The 21,219-nt window shown below is 40.3% G+C and overlaps 1 protein-coding gene across 1 annotated transcript in view; it reads right to left on the bottom strand.

Moving 5' to 3' along the window:
• The window catches only part of LOC140480501 (uncharacterized), a 233,358-nt gene that overhangs the window by 151,015 nt on the left and 61,124 nt on the right, over window positions 1-21,219 (bottom strand). Inside the window, exons 6-7 of the mRNA XM_072575443.1 lie at window positions 14,347-14,487; window positions 9,999-10,120 (exon numbers count right to left, since the gene is read on the bottom strand). Of these exons, the coding sequence (XP_072431544.1) occupies window positions 9,999-10,120; window positions 14,347-14,487 (263 nt within the window). The remainder of the gene's footprint in view (window positions 1-9,998; window positions 10,121-14,346; window positions 14,488-21,219) is intronic.

The raw sequence follows: 21,219 nt of genomic DNA, 5'->3' as shown, positions 1-21,219 counted from the left end.
ATCTGTTGCTCCCGATACGGTCTCCTCTACATTGGGGAGACTGGGCGCCTTCTCACAGAGCGCTTTAGGGAACATCTCCAGGACACCCACACTAGTCTACCTCACCATCCCATGGCCAAACATTTCATCTCCCCCTCCCACTCAGTCGAGGACATGCAGGTCTTGGGCCTCCTCCACCGCCACTCCCTCACCACCCAATGCCTGGAGGAAGAACGCCTCATCTTCTGCCTCGGAACACTTCAACTCCAGGGCATCAATGTAGACTTCACCAGTTTCTTCATTTCCCCTCCTCCCACCTTATCCTAGTTCCAACCTTCCAGCTCAGCACAATCCTCATGACCTGTCCTACTTGCCAATCGCCCTTCCAACCTATCCGCTCCACCCTCCTCTCTGACCTATCACCTTCACCCCACCCCCATCCACCTATTGTATTTTTTGCTACCGTCTCCCCAGCCCCACCCCCCTCCCATTTATCTCTCCACCCTGGAGGCTCCCTGCCTTCAGTCCTGATGAACGGCTTTTTCCCGAAACGTCAATTTTCCTGCTCCTCGGATGCTGCCTGGCTGGTTGTGCTTTTCCAGCACCACTCTAATGTGTACTATCTAATTGGAGTCAAGTTAGGTAAAGGGAAAGTACAATGAGATCTAAGGTGTTCTTGTACATCAGTCAATGAAAGCAAGCATGCAGGTACAGCAGGTAGTGAAGAAAGCTAATGGCATGCTGGCCTTCGTAACAAAAGGAATTGAGTATAGGAGCAAAGAGGTCCTTCTGCAGCTGTACAGGGCCCTGGTGAGACCGTACCTGGAGTATTGTGTACTGTTTTGGTCTCCAAATTTGAGGAAGGACATTCTGGCTATTGAGGAAGTGCAGCATAGGTTCACAAGGTCAATTCCTGGAATGGCGGGACGATCATATGTTGAAAAATTGAAGCGACTGTACTCATATACACTTGAGTTTAGAAGGATGAGAGGGGATCTGATTGAGACGTACAAGATTATTAAAGGATTGGACACTCTGGAGGCAGGAAGCATGTTTCCGCTGATGGGTGAGTCTAGCACCAGAGGACACAGTTTAAAAATAAGGGGTAGGCCATTGAGAATAGAGTTGAGGAGAAAACTCTTCATCCAGAGAGTGGTGGATATATGGAATGCTCTTCCCCAGAAGGCAATGGAGGCCAAATCTCTGAATACTTTCAAGGAAGAGATGGATAGAGCTCTTAAAGATAGTGGAATCAAGGGTTACGGGAATAAGGCAGGAACAGGATACTGATTGTGGATGATCAGCCATGATCATAATGAATGGTGGTGCTGGCTCCAAGGGCTGAATGGCCTACTCCTGCACCTATTGTCTATTTACAACATCTTTCAAGTGGGAGATGCTGTGGTCTTGGAAAAGGCCAATTGATTAAAACCCAGTACAAAACTAATGGGTAGTTATCATATTAGAGAGAGGTCTTTTTACTCAAATAAAGCATTGACTTTAAATTTAATTTTGCATTAAAATTATTCAAAAGTTAGACTTTGAGCATTGAGATGTCATTATTTGAATTAGATAAGTTATGGAGAATGAGAACACCAAACTGGTTACATCAGCACAGAATCATGAATATTCAGGAGAAGTTGCTTTTTCCTAGAGATCCTCAGAATAATTTGCCAAAACCTGCAGAAGATGCAGATGCACTGCAAATGTTCCTGAGGAAGCTGATATCAATGTCAACTAACCCAAACTGGATGCTCGGAATCCTGAATCTTGTCTTCATTTTTTTTTTAGATTAGATTCTCTACAGTGTGGAAACAGGCCCTTCGACCCTCCGAAGAGTAACCCACTCAGACCCATTCCCACTAACTAATGCACCTAACTTTACAGGCAATTTAACATGACCAATTCACCTGACCTGCACATTTTTGGACTGAGGGGGGAAACCGGAGCACCCGAAGGAAACCCACACAGACACAGGGAGAATGTGCAAACTCCACACAGTCGCCCGAGGCTAGAATCGAAAACTCTTAGTTTAATCACTTTTTGGGCTGGTAAAGAATGGCTTTTTAAAACAAAACTTGTGCTCCTACTTTTCTCAGGAAATTACATGGTTACCGGTGGGTAGGGAGCATTGGGATGTTGGCTAGTTTCAACATGGCTGAAAGAAAGACTCAATGATTCAGCTGTTTTCACTCTTTATACGATTATATATTTGCTTGTTTTTGGAATACTATTACAACATGCAAATGAGAAAAATATATTATTTGTTGCAATGGATGGGCAATAAATGCTAGCCATGTCAATTACATCCATGAGCTATGAATAGATAAGAAGGCAAAACAATATTTTAGCAACAAGTGCTAGCCACCAGTATTTAACATTTCAAAACCTTCTGAAAGTCATCGATCACAAAGCAACTTCTTACTGTTGGAAATCCAATCTCTGGAACAAAACAATTCCTATTGTTCTGTTCTGTGGCTCAAACCTGCCTCATATTCCAGGCTCACAAGGTGAGGTTGAGGAGAGGAGCTTTTTTGTTTTATTCACTTACAAAATGTGGATGTGACTGCTGGGTCAGCATTTATTGCCCACCTCTAGATGTTCTTGAGAAGGTGGTGGTGAGTTGCTTTCCTAAACTTCCTAGTCCATTTCATATAACTAACAATGCTGTTTGAGAGGGAGTTTCAGGACTTCAAACCAAAACACTGAAGGAATGATGATATATTTTCTGAGTGGCTGTATAGGATGTGCTGAAGAGCAAAACTTGTTCATGACATTTGACAGCTGCATGACCTTGAATGAGTCCTGTGAACATTCCTGTACTTGCCGAAGATTGCCTGTTTCCTGCATTTGCTTTTCAGTACTGGCAGTTTTATATACTGTATAAGACAGCGAATTTTATTGCAAGTTGTCAGACTTCACTTTGGACCAGAATCACGAACGGTTCCAGTCCAGCATCGATCGAGGGGACCCCAATGTGCAGGAGGGCATGAGACTCATTGCTTTCTTTTCCTTCCTTTTTCATCTTCATTTACTACTTAATAAATGCTCATATATAAGCAAATTGCTGTTGTCGAGTCTTCTCTTAACTACATTTAACCACATCTGAAAAGAACTGCTTGGACACTCCCCGTGATCCAATACCGTGGTTTGGAGGAGAACCTAATGGTTGTGCTGTTCCCATGTATCTGCTTATCCTCTAGGTAGTAGTTTGGAAGATGTTGTCTAAGGAGCCTTATTGAATGCTTGCAGTGCATCTTGTAAATCATATATATATTGCTGCTACTGAGCATCAATGGTAGAAGAAGAGAATGCTTTATTTTCTGCCAAGCAAGTGGGTTACTTTGTCTTAGGTGGTGTCAGGCTGCTTGAGTGTGTGGAATTGCAATTGGAGAATATTCTATCTCTAGTATCTTGTGTACAGTGAATGGGCTTTTAGGAGTCAGGTGAATTACTCACTGAAGCATTCCTAGCCTCTGATTTGCACTTGTAGCCACAGTATTAAATGGTTAGTCTAGTTCTGGTCAATGGTAATCGCACAATGTTGATAGTGGAGTTTCAGTCATGGTTACAACATTGAATGTCAAGGAGCAGCGGTTACATTATCTTTCATTGGAGATGATCATTGTGTGACATTTATGTAGTGTCAATGTTAGTTACCACATTTCAGCCCAAGTCTAGATATTTTCCAGTCTTGCTGCATTCAGGCACAAACTGCTTCAATATTTGAGGAGTTGTGAATAATACTCAACACTCTGAAATCATCGGTGACCATTCCTACTTCTGATCTTATTACTGACCAACAACTTGCTGAGATTGCCAGCAGAAATTCAAGGCTTAGCCTTGTTATAAAAGTCAATCTAAAGTGATTTAGGTGAAATTGATAGCTTATTGGTAATTATAAATTAAGAATTTCACATTTTACCACAGTTACAATGACCATACTATCCACAGGTATTAAACTGAATATTAACATTGACTAAATTAAAACCAAAAGAACCGCAGATACTGTAAATCGGAAACAAAACATAAATTGCTGGAAAAGCTCAGCAGAACTGGCAGCATCTGTGAAAAGAAGTCAGAGTTAACGTTCTGGGTCCAGTAACCTTTGCTCAGAACTCAGTTCTGGGTCACCAGACCCCAAGCATTAACATTGATCACTTCAGACAAAAGAAAATGCAAGAAAAATCCATTGTATTATTGTGTGTCATAGGTGACTACATGGTCCAGTGGTTTGACAGGCTGGAGCAGCTAGTCTTTACATGAAGGTGAAAAATTAGACATAATGATGGAAAACTGGCAACCTCACAACTCGTCCAGTGACTTCAAGCCATGTCCTCCAACAGAGGCGATATCAAATGACAAAAACATCTATCCAAATGACATATTCACATATGGCAACAATAATCAAATTATATTTCACAACAAAGGCTAAACTCCACTGATATATGGAAATGTAAGGAGGTCAATAAAAAAAATGAGCAGGCAGTTGGGAAGAGACCATAAGACCTTAAGACATAGGAGCAGAAGTAAGGCCATTCGGCCCATCGAGTCCACTCCGCCATTCGATCATGGCTGATGGGCATTTCAACTCCACTTACCCGCATTCTCCCCGTAGCCCTTAATTCCTTGTGACATCAAGAATTTATCCATTTCTGCCTTGAAGACATTTAGCGTCCCAGTCTCCACTGCACTCTGTGTCAATGAATTCCACAGGCCCACCACTCTCTGGCTGAAGAAATGTCTCCGCATTTCTGTTCTGAATTTACCCCCTCTAATTCTAAGGCTGTGTCCACGGGTCCTAGTCTCCTCGCCTAACGGAAACAATTTCCTAGCGTCCACCCTCTCCAAGCCATGTATTATCTTGTAAGTTCTATTAGATCTCCCCTTAATCTTCTAAACGCCAATGAATACAATCCCAGGATCCTCAGCCGTTCCTCATATGTTAGACCTGCCATTCCAGGGATCATCCGTGTGAATCTCCGCTGGACACGCTCCAGTGCCAGTATGTCCTTCCTGAGGTGTGGGGACCAAAACTGGACACAGTACTCCAAATGGGGCCTAACCAGAGCTTTATAAAGTCTCAGTAGCACAACGGTGCTTTTATTTTCCAACCCTCTTGAGATAATTGACAACATTGCATTTGCTTTCTTAATCACGGACTCAACCTGCATGTTTACCTTTAGAGAATCCTCAACTAGCACTCCCAGATCCCTCTGTACTTTGGCTTTACGAATTTTCTCACCGTTTAGAAAGTAGTCCATGCTTCTATTCTTTTTTCCAAAGTGCAAGACCTCGCATTTGCTCACATTGAATTCCATCAGCCATTTCCTGGACCACTCCTCCAAACAGTCTAGATCCTTCTGCAGCCTCGCCACTTCCTCAGTACTACCTGCCTGTCCACCTAACTTTGTATCATCGGTGGTGACATCACTGGACCATTAACTTAGAAGCCAAGTCCAATGTGCTGGGTTCAAATTCCACCATCACAATTAATGGGATTTAAAATTCAATTAATAATTCTGGAATTAGTAGTCTGAGTAATGGGGACCATGAAAACATTTGACAATTGCTGTAAAAAAAAAAGGCTGGTTCACTAATGTCCTCTCAGCAAGAAAATCTATCATTCTTACTTGGTCAGGCCGACATGTGACCCCAGACCCACACAAATATCATTAGCTCATAGCCACACTCTTAAATGCCCTAGCAAGACATTCAATTCAGTAGCAACTAGGGATGGGCAATAAATGATAGCCTTGCCAGAAATATCCACACATCACAAAATACACCGTGACACCAGTGTTCAGGACAATCCAATCTTTTTGATAAACTGTCCACTATGTCTTACTGGTCCTGGATGTATAGTTGCACAAGCTCTAGATATAACATCTAACACAAGTGCAGCACTTTCTTGGCAGCATTATTCTGCCTGGGTTGTTACCTTCAGCAATTCCAGTTAATAGCTTTAGTGGCAGCAAGCCAAGTGTAAACTATTAATTTATACACAACCTCTAGATCAAATACAAAGACTGCAGAGGACATAAAGTGACGTATTTTGAGACTGCATGTGCTAAGGGGTAATTGTCAGGAAGCTGCCACTTTGTAACATCTAGCAAATAACACAATGGTCAATTAGCCATATTACTAATGACAGCCGTTACATTTTATAATAGAGGGTTAGATGTCAGTATTAAATTCTCTATGGGCATTACTCATAGACCAATTTTGCTGCCGTGTAATGTGGTTACTGTCTATAAAGCCATTTCAGTTTTAATTATACTCTTCACCTTGCTAAGTGGCAGTATAATGAACCTAGAGAAAACTGTAATTTCTCTGAAAAATGTTTCTCCTTAAACATTGAACAGAGAAAGCAAATGATTCCATTAAATTCTGATCTAAATCTTATGTTTAATCTTGTCTCCAGGTCGATTCTTTAACCAATGTTTCTATTTACCCTGTTCTCAAACTTCCCAACTTTTAAACATGCAATTACATTGACACATGATCATTAGTGTTCTATTGAGAAATATCCTAATTTAGAGGTCTTTCTTCATATTTATATTTTCTTATATTTTTGGACCAGGATTGTAGAGTTGAAAATTTGAGCTAGAAAAAGTATAGCAGATGATCAGGAAAATCCCATTGAAATATATTCCTTAATATCCACTTACATCTAGGATTCAGTTTTATCAACCTATCTCCTCATTGAATACTTCTAAAAATCATTTTGAAATAAATATTAAAACTGATCTATAATAGACTTAAAACACTTAATTTTCCAAGGGAAAGTTGCACATAGTTTCTTTGCATTTCTTTCAAAGCAGAGACTGACATAATCATTTCACATAGCCACTCCTCTGTCACAGAAAACTTTCTAATTCGTAACTTATTTGAAGTAAGATACGTTTTGAACTTGTATACTTCAGGTTAAGTGGTTTAATTTCATTTTCATTATCCATGCTTTTCAGCATGTTGAAGATCTGACTATTACCTGCATTTTACAAAGGAGTACAGAATAATTCCAGGAAACGATGGACAGGTTCGCATGATAGGAAAGATATTGGAATAGAAAAGCATCTAGAAACCAAACAGTTAGTCGAAATTTCAAAAGGGAATGTCATCTGTTACCAACCTTAGCAAATTATTGGAAGAAGCAAGATAAAGAGCAGAGAAGGATAATGGAGAAGACATAATGTGTTTGGACTTTCAAAATGCCTTCAAAAGTGCCACAAGTAGCTGTGTGTCTAAATTCAGGATATGTAGACTCAGAAGACAGCAGTAGAACAGACAGCAATTTAGCTATAAAACAAAACAGAGATTAATGGTTAATGACAGCTCCTCGGGTTGATAAAAAGGGGAAGTGATATTCCACAGGGATCAGTACTGATAGCAGTGCTTCTTGTAATTCATAATAATGATTTGACTCGTGGAATAAGAAATCAATACTAACCTTGAGCACAGTTAACACAATGGAAGCACATGATAAAATACAAGATGTTAATAGACTTACAAAATGTGTGTTTAATTGGCAAAGTAATTTCAAGACAGGCAAATGTGAGGTGATATAGTTGGAAAGGAATACTAAGGAGATGGAAATATTAAGAGACACAGGGACGTATAGGAACAAATAGATTGAGAAATAAAGATTTAAACATTGTGACACAAAATGTAAACAAAGTGACACATTTTAATTAAGTCCATTAAATGAAGAAAACAAAATACCTATTTCTGGAGGAATTGGACTGAAAAAAAGAATTAAATAAAAACAGCAAATATTTAGGACAGAATCTGAACATGTCAGAGAAGGGGAAGATGGCGTTGTGATTCTTCAATATGAAGGTCCTGGTTGAGGGCATGGATCAAAGAAGAGGTATCCTCTCCCTAGAGCACAGGTAGAGGAGGCCAGCCCACCAGACCCATGTAGCCTGGTCCAGGTTTGTCACCCAGGTCAGTGCCATGTCTACTGCATAGGGGAATGACCAGCATTAAGAAGGTGAATGACTATCTCTATTCCACTAAGGTAAGTGACACACACTTCTTTCTTCTACATCACACTAATTCCATATCTTCATACTTCACATATCTCCCAACGACACTCATGCTTTGCTACTCTGACCTCTAATGGTAATATCTCCCTCATTTACTCTCATGCCCACCAATTTCCCATACCACTGACCTGGAATAGTCTCTGCACTGCCTCCCCACCTACCCAAGACACCTTCTAACCACCTGCAGAAACAGTTGTGCTACCCATAATCAACACTCTTAACTCCTCATGCGCATATGCCAAGCCATTCACATCCCAGCAACTGAATAAGTTCCATTCTTCATTCCATCACAAATCTCAAATTAACCCCTCGGTCAGTGTAATTCTTTGCACACCATTTCTAACCACTGGGCATGACACCCGCCCTTGCTTTTGTTCTGTAGCTATCATCAGGATGTCTACCACTACTATGGAAAGACATGCAGTTGCACCAGATGCCTTTCCTCAACCTCTAGGGAGGAGAGCACGGAGGTATCAGAATAAGCATTGGCAAAGCTGTCTCCAGTAGCCCAGACAGGCTCCGAAACTGTGGGAACATTAGCATTAGAGAGTTTTGGTGCACAATCTGGTGCACTGTGACAACCATCAGATAGGGATTAGGATACTTTTGTCGAGGGCTGTCCGGTTACTTTGCTTAAGAGATGGGCCAAGGATAGGCCATCAAGTCCGGACACAGTAACAAAGCGGATGGGGATCAACAAGGAGGGGCTCCTGCAGTGAGAAGAAGAGTTGGGAGACTATTACTTCAGTGGCATAATCCTGTCTCCTTGTGGGGAAGGGGCACATCAAATGCTCACCAGACTCATCATCCTATGTCAACATGCCCTCAGTCCTGAGGTTCAGGAGCCAATACCCTGGACTGGTTTGGGAGGCAGCCCTTGACTTATTGTTCTGGAACTTTTGACTGATGGGGAGAACTACTTCCCTGAGACTTGGTTGCTTGCTTGCTGCACATATAATGTGTTTGCTGTGTAAACAGCTGGCACATGGTGCAGATATGAGATTGACATAGCACACTGCCATACAGCAAGAGCCACACCTCCTTACCTGAGGAATGCTGATTAGCAAAGCGAGTGGAGTGGATAGCTGGAAAAGGGGATAGGCAGGTAGGACAAGTCCGGACAAGTCATGGGGACAGTGCTGAGCTGGAAGTTTGGAACTAGGGTGAGGTGGGTTAAGGGGAAATGAGGAAACTTGAAGTCCACATTGATGCCCTGGGGTTGAAGTGTTCCAAGGCGGAAGATGAGGTGTTCTTCCTCCAGACGTCTGGTGGTGAGGGAGCGGCGGTGAAGGAGGCCCAGGACCTCCATGTCCTCAGCAGAGTGGGAGGGGGAGCTGAAATGTTGGGCCACGGGGCGGTGTGGTTGATTGGTGCGGGTATCCCAGAGATGTTCCCTAAAGCCCTCTGCTAGGAGGCGCCCAGTCTCCCCAATGTAGAGGAGACCACATCGGGAGCAAAGGATACAATAAATGATATTAGTGGATGTGCAGGTAAAACTTTGATGGATGTGGAAGACTCCTTTAGGGCCTTGGATAGAGGTGAGGGAGGAGATGTGGGCGCAGGTTTTACACTCCCCCTCCCACTCTGCCAAGGACATGGAGGTCCTGGGCCTCCTTCACTGCCGCTCCCTCACCACCAGACGCCTGGAGGAAGAACGCCTCATCTTCCGCCTTGGAACACTTCAACCCCAGGGCATCAATGTGGACTTCAAAGATATCAAGGGTAGGACAGAGAAGATAGTAACAGACTGCTTCCAACCATTGAAGGGTCCACTTATACAGGAAAAGGCATCTTTGTATTATTGATTAGTTTGTCCCTATTAGAGAGTTATAAAATTAATCCCTAAATGTTATTAGTTTAATAGACAATTTAAGGAATATTACTGAGAATTTTGTGCATCTGTAGTCGGTGATAGTATTTTAAAAATTAGCAGCATAGAAAAATAGCTGTAGAAAAGATAAAGAACTTTACCTTCTGGGAGTTCCACAGTTGCTACTGCTCCTTTGTCCCCTTGCATTACAGTGTCATTGAAAACATTTTTTATGGTAGCTGGCCTCTGAAGCTTTGTATTCAAGATTTTCATATAAATGAACCTTTGAAGAAAGCAAAAAAATTATTGTTGACATGACTGGCATGATTTGACATATTTTATTTTATACTGTTTAAATCAACCTCCAACTCCTGTTGAAAGTTATGGAAATTCTTGACATTTGTGTACACACTGCTCAAAAATAAACAACCAAATGTTCAGAAAATAGATATCCACAATTCCCTGGAATTCCTATAAAAATCTATCCACAGGAAAAGAGCTCATGATAAAACTATTACATAGAAATATAGAAAATAGAAGGATTAGGCTATTCAGCCCTTTGAGCTTAGTCTGCCACTCATTTTGATCATAGTTGATCATCCAACTCAATAGTCTGATCCATACCCTTTCATCTCTTAGTCTCAAGTGCTCATATCCAATTCCTTCTTGAAATCATACAATGTATTGGTTTCGACTGCTTTCTGCGGTAGCAAATTCCACAGGCTCACCATGCTCTGAGTGAAGAAAGTACTTCTCATCTGAGTCCTAAATGGTTTACCCCATATCCTCAGACTGTGACTTTTAATTCTGGACTCTCCATCCATCAGCAACATCCTTCTCACATTTAACCCATCTAGTTTGGTTAGAACTTTTCAGATTTCTATGTGATTTTCCACTTGTTTTTCTGAATTCTAGTAAATATAATTCTAATAAATTGAACCTCTCTTCACCCCACTCCCGGCACCTTTCCCTGCCACTGCAGGAAGTGCAAAACCTGCGCCCAACCTGCCCCCCACCTCCGTCCAAGGCCCCAAAGGATCTTTCCACATCTGAGAGAAATTTATCAGTATCTCCACAAATATCATCTATTGTATCCATTGCACCCAATATGGTCTCCTCTACATTGGGGAGACAGGATGCCAACTTGCGGATCATTTCAGAGAACATCTCTAAGACACCCGCACCAAGCAACCCCATCGCCCTGTGGCTGAACGCTTCAACTCCCCCTCCCACTCCACCGGGGACATGCAGGTCCTGGGCCTCCTACATCACCAAACCCTAACCATCCATTGCCTGGAGGAAGAACACCTCATCTTCCACCTTGGGACCCTGCAACCACACTGAATTAATGTGAATTTCAGCCAGTTCCTCATTCCCCCTCCCCTCCAACTCAGCACCGTGCTTTTGACCAGTCCATCATCTCTCCCATCTATCCGCTTCACCTTCTTCTCTGACCTATCACCTTCTCCCCACCTTCATCCACCTATTGCATTCCCAACTACCTTCCCCCCAGCCCTACACCCCTCCCATTTATCTCTCAGCACCTTGGGCCACAAGTCTCATTCCTGATGAAGAGCTTATGCCCGAAACATCAACTCTCCTGCTCCTTGGATGCTGGCTGACCTGCTGTGCTTGTCCAGCACAACACTCTTGACTCTGATCTTGAGCATCTGCAGCACCCACTTTCTCCTAGTTGATTACAGGAATCAGTCTGGTAAACCTCGCTGCACAGCCTGTATAGCAAGAACCTCCTTTCTCAGATAAAGAGAGCATAACTCCACACGATATTCTAGGTGTGATCTCACTAAAGCCCTGTATAATTGCAGCGAGACATTACTGCTCCTGTACTTGAATCGTCTCACTATGAAAGCCCACACACCATTTGCCTTCTTTACTGCCTGCTGCACCAGACCCCTATCTTAACAAGGTTAGATCTCATGGAATACAAGGAGAACTAGCCATTTAGATATTGAACTGGCTTGAAGGTAGAAGAGGGTGGTGGTGGAGGATTGCTTTTCAGACTGGAGGTCTGTGACCAGTAATGTGCCACAAGAATCGGTGCTGGGTCCACTGATTTTCGTCATTTATATAAATGATTTGGATGTGAACATAGCAGGTATAGTTAGTAAGTTTGCAAATGACACAAAATTGGAGGTGGAGTGGACAGCAAAGAAGGTTATATCAGAGTACAACTGGATCTGGATCAGATAGGCCAATGGGCTGAGGAGTGGCAGAGCTTATGCTCGAAACGTCAACTCTCCTGCTCCTCGGATGCTGCCTGACCAGCGGTACTTTCCAGCATCACACTTTTTGACCCTTATTTTCAGTGCCTGGTGTATGTGGACAACTAGATCTCATTGCACATTCCTCTCTTTCAATTTATAGCCATCCAGATAATAGTCTGCCTTTCTGTTTGCTGCCAAAGTATATAACCTCATATTTACTCACATTATACTGCATCTGCTATGCACTTGCCCACTCACCCAGCTTGTCCAAACCACATTGAAACATCTCTGCAATTTCCTCGGAGCTCACACTTCCACACAGTTTTGTGTCATCTGCAAATTTTCGAGATATTACATTTAGTTTCCTCATCTAAATCATTAATATATATTGTGAATAGCTGGAATGCTAACACTGATCTCTGCTGTATTTGTCATTGGCTGATAGTCAGAAAATGACCTGTCCATTACTACACTTTGTTTCCTATCTACCAACTTGTTTTCTATCCGCCTCTACTGTACGTTTACCCAATTTTATATGCTTTAATTTTACATGCTAATCTTTGATGTGGAAATTTGTTGAAAGCCTTCTGAAAGTCCAAGTAAACACATCCAGTGGCTCCCCTTCATCAACTCTACTGGTTACATCCTTGAAGAATTCCAGTAGATTTGTAAATCCACGCTGACTCTATCCAATGCTGTTATTATTTTCTGGGTGCTCTGCTATTAAAACTTTCATAATGGCCTCTAGCATTTTCTCCAATACCACAGTCAGGCTGACTGGTATATAATTCCCAGTTTTCTTTCTCCTTCACTTTTTAAATAGAGGAATTATGTTAGCTCCCCTCCAATCTGTAGGAACTGTTTCAGGGTCAATAGCATCTTGGAAGATGACCACCACTTTTTTATCTGATTACATTTAGAACTCGCAATGTCAATGTCATACAGGGGATTACTGGATTTAAGTACCTATTTATTCATAAGGTATTTGCACTGCTAGGAAATATGGTTTAATCAGGATATAGGGAAAGCATGAGAGGTGATTTTATGCTTCTTTTTCCTCCCTCCATATGGAGATAACAGAGGCAGTTTGAATCTATTCACCCAGTGAAACCAGGCAGGTAAATGAAAATGATCTGAGTAATTTACCCATTACTATCCCACCCTGCTGTTTTGAGCAAGTGACAAAAACATCAACTCAAATCTAACAGTGTTCTTCCTTAAATCCACAGAGTGTGTTAATTTTAATTGGTCGCCTGAACAGAAACACATTAGAATTTCTCACCCTGCCTAATTGCAAGGAGAAAATATTGGGTAGCAAAATATAGATAATCATTTTGCATTTATTTTTACTTTCTTTGTGGTAAAGAACATACAGCATTGCTCCACAAAGTCTGACAAGGTAGATTATAAACATAGCCATATGCTGGTAATTGCTCCTCTGGTCTTAGTTAATAGCCTTCTGCTGCCCAAAATAAAAACCTGTGCCAGTTAGCACATTCTGCATGATCAAACTATGTAGCTTACTATGTAGCATGCAAATCAGGCCCAGGAGTTAAAAATCATACTTTAGCATTTGTCCAAGCTCTCCACACATCCATTCTCCACTCTACTTAAAATCAGGTCTCACCTCTAATCATTAGAAAATGACGGCACATCGGAAGTTTAAACAGTTCTCCATGGCTCCTCACCCTCAAAATCCAAAGAGGATGACCTCATAATTCCAGACATTGAAATTCATCTGCTAGTTTTGCCCACTCACTACCCTATCTGTTAAGAATGTATTGGTTTCATGAGTTTGTATCTATATCTATGTAACTTTCTGCTTTTCCTAAGTATGATTCAGTGAAACACAGTACATTCCCTTTGTCCCTATTCACTGACACCTACATCCCATGACACAAGATTTTGTGCATTTTTATTTTTACTAATAATCTCAGGATGTCACTACCATATTTTCTCATATTCAAATTTTATAGGATATTCAAGGGCAACAAGAGAATGAATTGCCTTCTCAAATGGAAAAAAAAGTCATTATTTAATATTGAAAAAGGAAAGCTAATCTAAACTATATTAAAATATTACTTTTTTTCTGATGGATTTGTTTCCTAGCTTCCCGAAATTGCCAGACTTACTTGGTGCAAGAAAATTAAATATGGAATGAAAATGTAAACTGGAGTCAAAAACAAATTAGAATATAGTTATTTTCTAAACTACAACATTTCCTTTAAGATTTCCATCCAAAATTATGAAAGGGACACCTGTTTAATATTGAGCAGTTCCTTACCATTGAGCTTGCCAGACAATGAAATTAAATGATGGATAGAGGAACCAGCCCGATTCTGACAATTTTCCTTCCTTGTCAATTCCAAAGTAAAAATTGGGTGAAGGCGTGTGCTGAAAAGTCACGTTCACTTTGGCATGATTTCTGTGTAAAATAGCAATTAAACAAGTGAATTAAAAATAATGATGAAATATTTTGAATATTAATGCTACACCTGCAAAAGCAACATTTCAGAGGAATTTCCCTGTCTGTCTGATTCTCTGATGGGAACTTTGGCAGAAGATCAGCAGAAACACCACAGTAATCACAAAATATGTGTTTTAAGTTGTTTATATAATTGATCTGGACATTCCCCTAATCTTCTGCCAGATAATCCCGAGGGAAATTTCAGGCAATTGTGCACAAATTTCCAGCTTCAGATGGTTTCGATTTTTGGGTTCATTAAACAGTTCAAGATTTTCTTGAATCCATTCAGTAAATTTCATTAACAAAATTATTTTCAAAGTCTTTGTGACAAAAACTATATCGCTGTAAAAATAGATATACTGCTGAAGCTTTTTATTTTACACTTGTCAGGACAGAGGCAAAAATATCAAATTTCAAAGGAAGCAACAACTTTTCATTGTGGAATAAAGGTGCTGATTGGTGGACAAGCCAACTCAGATTGATCAAAGCACTACCATGGAGAATGCATCAGGGAACTGTTACCCCTTATCCTTTTGTTTAATTTGAACAAGGAGCAATACCTGGAATTGAATAATGTTATTGTTCAAGAATAAAAGGGACAGTACTATGGAGGCGAAATTGGTTCAGAGACAGGAAATAGACAAAAGTGATTAATGGATGTTTTTCCAAAGGAAGGAACGTTTGTGGTGAAGTTCCCCAGAAGTCACACTTCCTGATTTAAACGACCTTGGTTTTGGTGGTCAGGGCACAATTTCAAGTATTAATGACAATATGACTCTTGGAAGCACTGTGAACTGTGAAGGTGATCACTTTGAACTTCAAAAGGACACAGATAAGTAGATAAAATCAGAGCACTGCCAGGTGAAATTTAATCCAGAGATCTGTGAAGTGAATCATTTTGTTAGGAAGAACAAAGAGAATATAAAGGAAGATTTCTAAGATGTAGTTGAGGGACCTGCGTGTCTGTGTTCACAGATCATTTAAGAAAGCAGAATAGGTTCACAGATCAGTTAATAAAGCATACAGTGCCTTAGGGTTTATTAATCAGGACATAGAGTACAAGACCAAAGAAGTTAAAAGTTATGTTAAACTTGCATAAAATGTTTCAACTAAAACACTATCTCCAGTTCTGAGTGTCACACTTTCCGAATGATTTGGAGATGCCGGTGTTGGACTGGGGTTTACAAAGTTAAAAATCACATTGGAAGCACACTAACTTTCGGAGCTTTAGGAAGGATATGAAGGTGAGTACAGAAAGAAAATCATGAGAATGATTCCAGGGATGGGACCATATGTTATGTAGGTAGATTGGAAAATTCAGGACAAGAGAAGCTTTGATAGAGATGTTCAAAATCATGATGGAAATATAGACAGAGAAGATCGGGAAAACTTATTCCTGCTAGCGGAAGGATTGAGAATGACAGGAGACAGATTTAAAGGTAAAAGGCGTAATGACAACATGACCAAAAACATTTTTCCAGTGTTCAGAAGGGAACTGGATCAAAGGAGAAGGAAGAAGAAAAATGACACAAGGTGAATTGCTTACTGTTTTCAAAGTTCAACAAGAGCCTGCATTAATGCTGTACTTTTAACATAGATGAAAAATATGAGATTTTCTTTTCAATTATTCAGGGGATGTGGGTTTATTTCCTCTCCTTAATTGTTCTACAGAGAGATCGGCCAAATAGATGGGCCTCAAGGAAATTATTAAATACAAAGGAATTTGGAAGCTGCGGAAGTTCTGAGAGAGAACTTTGAAGTAGGCATTAACTGCCCAAATATTTGTCTACTGTATAAAGATGACAGGAGTGTAGATAAGGCCCAAATTAAATGCCAGGGAAAATCATATGCCTGGAGATTGGGGATGCATGGAGAAGAAGGATAGGAAAACAGGGGAAAATGTAAATTTAAGGAGAAAAGATCAGCAAGCATGTGTTCATAGGCAAGTGGGATTTGGCATGGGATGATACTATTGCTATGAAGAACTAGGGAGGAGGGAAAGAAGTTACAATTTTAAGAGATACGGGATCTGGTCAGTCTCTAACAATAAGAGATGAAAGTATTTGCACTCTTTTTGACATGCCACCCGAGAGGGTGATAACTGGTGGAACTGATTGACAGGAATCAGAATGTATTCTTGAGGGTAATTATCTTAAGGATAAAATCCTAAGGTTAAAATAGAGACCACGGCAGGTTAGTGCAGAGGAGAAATGGGTGGAGTTCACCAGATTGTGTTGCCAGTAGCATACAAAAAAGAAGTACTACAAGTAGCACATGAATTACCAGTGGGAGGTCATCTAGGTGTGAGGAAGACTCAGCCTAAGGTACAAAAGCACTTCTATTGGCCTGGACTGCATAAGGACGTGGTTGAATTTTGTCGTACCTGGAAAATGTGCCAAATGGTAGGAAAGCCACCGGAGAAATATATGTTAGTACTTCCCTACAGAGTGAGGAATCAAATCCAGGTGGCATTGATTTTGATGTGCTCCAAAATACATTAAATAACGCGGAAGTTCTTGAAAAATGGGATAGAATAGTGAGCTGTCTCAGGAGCAAAGAACCGAGTTGAAAGGCTTATTGTAGCAGTATGAGGACATGAGCATGAATAAAATGGGGAAGACTAATACTATTGCGCATGAGGTAGAAGTAGGGAATGTTGTTCCAATAAAACAACATCCCTGCAGGCTTAATCCTCTCAAATCAGCACAGATCCAGAAGGAAGTGGATGTGATGCTCAACAAAGACATTATTGAACTGAGTCAGAGTGAGTGGAGCTCGCTGATCATCTTAGTTCCCAAACCTGACAGGACTCAACAATTTTGTGTTGAACATCAGAACATCGGAAAGTTAACTAAATTCAATACCAAGGTTGGAAACTGTAAAGAAGGTTGGACAATCCACTTACATCACAAAGTTGAACTTACTGCGTGGTTATTGGCAGGTACCATTATCAGAAAAAGCAAAAAAAGCAAAATGGACTATATCAATTCAAAGTGATGCAATTTGGAATGAGGAATGCACCAGCCATATTCCAAAGACTTGCAAACAGAGGTATGGGCAGATTAAGCAATTGTGCCGCATGTCTTGAATAACGTCTTTAGCCATTCATGGAAAGATCACATGGTACAGTTGGCAGAGCTCTTTGAACTATTACGAAAACTGGTAATAAACTTAAAGATAACAGAATTTGTGAGGACAGAGGTCATGTTTTTGGGACACAACATCGGACATGGAAGGATGACCCCAAGGAACGTGAAGACGAAGGCTCTCGAGGAATTTCCACGACCATCCTCGAAGAAAGAGGTTAATCAATTATTGGGACTGAGCGGATTCCATCGCTGAAGGCTTTACTAATGAAGAACATGAAATTTCAGTGGACAAAGCAATGCCATGAGGCATTCGAGAATTCCAAATTTCCGTGTTTTTTTAAACCCCCAGCATCGTATCCTCTCATTGGTCCAATGTTGTCAAAACAATAAATTCAAACTCAATTGTATCCTTGGTATAATCTAAACTTATTGCTTAGATTTAATTGTTGTCAAAATAGCAACCAAAACATAACAGCCAGTTGTTACATGTACCTATTTTGGAAGAGTCCTTCTCTCAGCCATTCTGTTCGGGAAGCTGAGTGTGTACTTTAAATTCACTCCAAAATTCAGAAAACACTCTCTGTTTTAAAGTGAACATACACTCTTTCAATTTCCTAACACTATTCAAGCAAACATGGGGAGCTGGACCTCACAACACTAGATATCAGCTTGGAAGTCAAAAGAGTGCATTAAAGTAATTGAGTCTGTGTAATGTTATGATAAGGAGACAGATAGCAAAAATCAAATCAGTCTCCCTATCCATAACACAGCAAAATTAAAATACTCGATGATCCTTAAAATTGACCCCAATATTTCTAACCAGACATCTTGAATAACCAGTAGCAGACTTTACCAGAGATCAAGTTTATAATATAAAACAAAAATTTCAAAAACTTTTGAAGTTAGCTTTAGCAGAGCAAAGCTAAACCATAAGGTAATCTAATTAATATGTTTGACTTAAACCCATTCTTCTGTGATTCTAGCTTCCTCCTCTACTCCACAAAGACAGATAAACAGACACAGTAAAGGAATAAATCAAAAGAAAGAAATAAATGAGATGTAACTGGCCAGTTCACTTAAGCAGACTTCACAAACCACAACATAGTAGACACTTAGTATTGTATCTTGCTTGGTTTACAAGTCATCGGTAGGCTCTGAGAAATATTCAGTTAATGTTTAAAACCAAGATTCAATTCTTCAAATATTCAGTGAGTTGGAAGGTCAATCAGGGAGCAACCAATGCTCTAGCTGTCGCTTTCGTAGACACAGTCATTCTGATTTAAACACAATCCTAAAACTAGTTCAAACTCTTGCCTCTCTCTACCAGTCTCCCCACAAAGTCCTAGTTAACGTTCAATATCTGTCTCTGCTTTAGCATAATGCCTCTCCAGAGTCAAAGCATCTATAGAGTGTTCTTAACAAGAATCAGCCTACACTTCACTTCCAAGATGGACTTCATAATCAAATAACAGTTTATTTGGTCTCTTTATTGAAAAATACAAGTAGCTGCTCACAGTCCAATGTTCACCTCCTACTCTCAGCTTCAAAACAATCATGATAAGAAATAAAAATCAAAAAATAATGAAGGTGTCAACAGAAATATATACTGATATTAGCACGTAGATAAATGGAGAGTTGCAATAAAATACCATTGCAATCCTTATTCCTGACAAACAAATCCACGAAAAGGATAGGTACAGATAGGTCTATGCTTGCCAGGAGTCAGTTAAGAAAACTCTACCAAGGAAAGAAAAGAAAGACTTTGCATTTATGATGCCTTGTACATCCTCAGGATATCTCAAATTACTTTCTAAACTATAGTAAGTGTTAATATTAACAAAATCAAGGGTCTTACCAGCAATTACAGGTTTCTAACCCCAGCTTGACAATTGCTAGCTACAGCAAACTATGGAGAGGGAAAGGATTGATGTACTGTTCAATCCCAAACTGAGTTTCTTGATCACCTCTATTTCATTGCTAAGACTGCTCCAGTTTCATTCCCTCGTCTCAAAATCATAATCCACATGAACTAAACCTCAACTTCCAGCATCTCTTTCAAGTAACACCGCAATTAAACCTATCCTCATTAAACTCTAATAACAGCCTTTCAGTCCAAGAAACACATTTCAAGATCTTCATCTATTTTATAACTTTTCTTTAGGAACCAGAAGGCCATGGAATGATATTGGCCAGAAGCACAAAATAATTAAAAGAAAATTGGCATCCTATTTTGCAACATAACTGATAATCTTTTCTATTGGTTTCAATGGAAAAGAAAATGAAGCATGGTGTAAAATAGGCTACTGTTTGTCAATGAGTCCCTCACACACTGTCACAGAACTGCACATAAACTCCATTGCATTGAATGATAATGAAGATTCTGATGTGGTAAAATAATTTAAGACTGGTCTCTAGCATACATGTGATCATCCAGTTACATTAAACATCTACCTTCTTATTGTCTCAATGTAACTGATCTGTCAAAAATATTTCCAAATAAATAAAAACTCCCTCAGCAGAAATAACATGATAAATAAAACTGTATGCAATTCAATGAAAGATATGTCACAGCAGAATAGTCAACGTGAATTCATATGAACCCACCCCATACGTAAGGGTTGACAAACACAGGGAATTTATAAAGGTATTTGCAGGGTTTCACACTGCTAATCACAAATGACACTCTTTCTGACATCCAATAAACTTCTGACACATATCTGCACATTTTGTTATAATAAGGAGTTTCAATTTAAGTAAGTGGGTAATTAATAAAGATCTGTGCTGGTGTCATGCAGCATGCCCAAACAGATATGACATTTCTGTGGTAGAAGAATCCACAGACCTATGTTCTACATATCTTTATGAACAGCTAATGTGCAAAGATTTGTATTAGCTCTCAGGGACACAGGAACTGAAGTAAGCTAGTTGGCACATGTAATCTGTTTCTCTATTCAATGAGGTCACAGCTAATCTATGATTTAATTCCATTTACTTTACCATAGCCCTATATCCTTCATTGTAGAGGTCCCAAAACTAAGGGTCATGAGTCACCCACTTCTACAGGCAAGTGTCATACAGGACCGGGATGTGTGAGTGCCATGTTGGTGCAGGGACAAGTGTAATTCAGTCACAGACTGAGTACAAGAAAAACAGGAAGGCGTGCAGCTTAGCTAGGAAGATAAGTGGCAGCTTCAGACTGTACTGTATTTCTGATGCTATTGTACAGGCAATTTACTCCAATTTGACAACTCTACTTTGCAGGGACCGGCAACCAGAACAAATAAAAAGGATGGTAGCGGGGCTGAGAGGTAGTGGGGGGAACAATTGTGTTGAAAGAGGTACTGTTGTTATGTTTGTGAGAGTGATGATAGGAGAAGAGGAGCTGATTATGGTGTGTATTGGTAGAACAAGGGAGAGGAGAGGTGTTGATTTTGGGTATGTATGGAGGGAAGGTGCTGAGTGCAGTATGTATGACAGAGGGGAGATGATTACTGTCTCTGGGAGGGGAAGTGGAGAGGGTTAGGTTATAGTGTTGGTGAGATGGGGAGGAGGGCTTCAGTGTGCCTTCTGTCACCAGAGAATATGCAGAACTTAGCAGAAA

The sequence above is a fragment of the Chiloscyllium punctatum genome, chromosome 8 (genome assembly GCF_047496795.1).
Source record: "Chiloscyllium punctatum isolate Juve2018m chromosome 8, sChiPun1.3, whole genome shotgun sequence".
Classification (NCBI taxonomy): Eukaryota; Metazoa; Chordata; class Chondrichthyes; order Orectolobiformes; family Hemiscylliidae; genus Chiloscyllium; species Chiloscyllium punctatum.
The sequence above is the reverse complement of the archived record's forward strand: the minus strand, read 5'-3'. Positions and strand labels throughout refer to the sequence as shown.